Raw genomic sequence first — 3151 nt, 5'->3', positions numbered from 1 at the left:
TGTTAATATTTTTCTTTTAAGACGATAAATATTTTTTTAAAAATGGCAATTGCTTCTTGGGGTGTGGTGGTCACACTCGTGTTTAAGTCTTTTTTTATATATATGTTGTATTTTAATCATAATTTAATTTGATGTGGGGCCCACTAAATAAGCTTTTTCCTTCTTCCTTATTTTGCTATTTAACAAAAGTAATTGTCAGACCTAATTTATGCCCTCTGATCAATTTTTTAATCAGTATCATAAGCACATGTTAATAATATTAATATATTTCATTAGATTGTTCTAATTAGTAATTTATTTATATATAGATATATAAGTTAAAACTTTTATATTTTAATAATTAATGACCGTTACAACATAGAAAAATTAAAAACATATAAAAAAAATATTAAGAAGTGTCTTTATAGGTAATCTAACTTCAAAATGCTTATTAATTATATTATTGTTTAACGTTTGTTGTTAAAACACTTAAATAAGACAATAATTTTAAAAAAAAAACATTATTAAAATAACCCAGTAGAAATCTTCCTTTTGAATTATTATTTTGGACAGTGTGTACTTTTTGTTGTTGTTGTATCCATGGGAAAAGAGTTAAAAATGTAAAATAATTATATATTATCATTGTAAAATAAAATAACTGTGTGGATGAAGGATAAATAAATTTATTAGTGGTGAGTAAAAAGAGACAAAAAATAATGATAACATGAGAATAGAATATATGACTATAATGTTTTTGGTTTGACAGAAGAGAAAAACGATGAAATTGAAGGAAGAGAGTAATAAATAGGTAGGTAGCTAGCGAGGAATGGTGAGAAAATCTGAGTTTGAATGCTTCAATAGAAGCTGTTCTTGGCTCCTACTTTTCTTCAATGAATCACACGAACTATCACAGCTAAACGACCCTTCCATCACGTCGTTTCGGCTACACTGAATGCACTCAAACTTCCGTTTCTTCAAATTCCCTCGTTTACCTTCTTCGTTCTTCCCTGTCACAACCTCCATTATCACCCTGTAGCATTCTTTCACCTTTTCCTGCAACACACCAACCCCATTTTTGGTTAACAACACTGCTATTTAATGCTGCAAAGTTAATTCAAATTCATGAGATTAAGAGGGTTGTTAAATAAATTTTGTAGGGTCCACTATAAATGGGTTATGCAGGTGGAAATGTTGTTGTGTGTTCTGAGTATTTAGCCGTGGAAAGTGTAGAAAAGTCCCGTTTTCCATTATTGATAATCAGAACAAAACATTGGTTTAAGACAACGCCAACAACCTTGTCGATTCCGAGAATACCCAGGACCTGATCTTGGTATTCCTCACCCAAACCAGGCTCCACAACACTCACCACGCGCATCATCGTGGCCGTTGCCAGCACAGAAGGAAGATAACTCATGAATCTTGAGTCTGCAACATTAAACATCAATAACAGCAAACAAGATTGAGAATGTGAATCAGACAATGAAACAAAGGAAGAAAGACGGCATAAGATCTGGTTGGTGGTTGGTGGTTGGTTAGTTACCTGCAAAAACAGAGAGAAGAACGGTCTCACACCTTCTGAGAAACTCCAAGCCCAGATGACCCTTTAAGCCAAGTTTTCTGGTGATGTAATCGAGAAACGAGAGAGGTGTTACTGGGTTCATCTTCCATCCAAGCGTGGAAAGGACCAAGATTTCCATTCTCTTAACCGTTTTCGCTTCGAACAGGTGTTTACTGCCCCCCACCTGAGAGAAGAAACTAACGAGTTAGAATCATTGATCAAAATCTAATATTGGAGATCCCACACTGATGAGAAACAGCAACAAAACAATGTATATGGATGAGATGAATAGACGTACTTGAAGGTCGACGAAAAGGGGCACATGAGTCTCTTCAACTTTGGCTGCAAGAGAGAGACACGCGACTGCAACGAGTTGCGTGAGCCATGGTTTGTCGTTCTGGAATCTGAAGGTGAAGAGGAACCTGTCGAGGTAGTTCACTGCGAGAAGTGCTGTGAGGGTAGAAAAGGAATAGTGGAGATTCACTTTGAGAATCCACTCCACAGCTTCTCCGCGTGAAGAAGCCAAAGAAGGGTTGTTTAGGAGAGAGATGGAAGGGTTGTTAAGGTTTTCTTTGGCGAGAAGAGAAGATAGCTCGTGGGTGTCCCAGAAGAGGTCTTGTTCGAAGAGTACCACATCGGAGAAGTTTGGTTCTGGTGTGGTGCTGATGTAATCATCATCTTCTTCTCTCTGTTTTTCTTCCTCCCAGTGAATGTGGTCTTCTAAGCAGTGTAGGGTGTCTAGAAGGAGTTTTGGGTAATGGTGAGACATGGTTGTTCTAAGAAGAGGTGGTGTAGTGGTGAAGATCTTGGTTCATTGTAGAGGCTTCTCTGTTTGAGAGAAGAGAAAAGAAGAGAAGGAAAAAGGAGTGATAGAGAGAGAGACAGTGACCATAAACTAAAGGACCTTGTTATTTATTGATGATGGGCTTTCTTTTGGAGAAGTTCTTCTTTTTTTTTAATTTCTTTTGCTTCAAATTCTTCTTTCCAACAAAAAGTTACTCTCTTATATTAAGTTTAATCATCATGCACAATTAATGGAAAATGTTGACATTATCAATCTATTAAGTTTAGAATAGTTAACTCATAGAGTTTAGAATAATCTATTAAGTTTAGAATAGTATATGTTACGACTTCACTTATTTTAGAATAGTTAATGTGACCATAAACTATTAAACATTGGCACCACACAAAAACACAAACTTCATAGACCAGAAATACAAAATTACAAAAGATTGGAATGCCTCAATCTTCTAATGCTTTATAACATTTCAATTTCGATCAACCAATTCTATTTTTAATTATTTAGAAATTTATTTCACAATCCTTTTTTTCACTATAATTTATTTTATTATCAAAGTGAGATGACCAGGAATTGAATCTTGAATCAGTTTTCTCTCAACTGATACTACCATATTCACCTTAAAAGTCAATGTTCAATAATTTGTTTTATTATATTCTACCGTTGAAACAATGTATTTATAATTATTTTTCCCGTTTTAAATTATCAAGTTAATCAAATTTTTATTTTTATTTTTATTTTGTTGATATGTTGGCTTTTGATAGGAGAAGAATTGGGCACCCACTACTTATCCATTGTTCTCTTCTATTTTACCA

The 3151-nt window shown here is 34.3% G+C and overlaps 1 protein-coding gene across 1 annotated transcript; it reads right to left on the bottom strand.

The window, feature by feature from the left end:
- Positions 1 to 693: 693 nt before the first annotated feature.
- LOC137816523 (cyclin-D3-1) lies at positions 694 to 2485 on the bottom strand. The gene is made up of 4 exons (XM_068619698.1): positions 1836 to 2485; positions 1520 to 1721; positions 1274 to 1404; positions 694 to 1032 (listed from the first exon to the last, which is right to left on the bottom strand). Exons 1-4 carry the CDS (start codon positions 2304 to 2306, stop codon positions 796 to 798), a joined length of 1041 nt encoding a protein of 346 aa, XP_068475799.1. The 5' UTR covers positions 2307 to 2485; the 3' UTR covers positions 694 to 795.
- Positions 2486 to 3151: the final 666 nt, after the last annotated feature.

The sequence above is a fragment of the Phaseolus vulgaris genome, chromosome 1, assembly GCF_051622355.1.
Source record: "Phaseolus vulgaris cultivar YP4 chromosome 1, ASM5162235v1, whole genome shotgun sequence".
NCBI classification, from domain to species: domain Eukaryota; kingdom Viridiplantae; phylum Streptophyta; class Magnoliopsida; order Fabales; family Fabaceae; genus Phaseolus; species Phaseolus vulgaris.
Note: the sequence above shows the minus strand (reverse complement) of the source record. Positions and strands in the feature narration are given on the sequence as shown.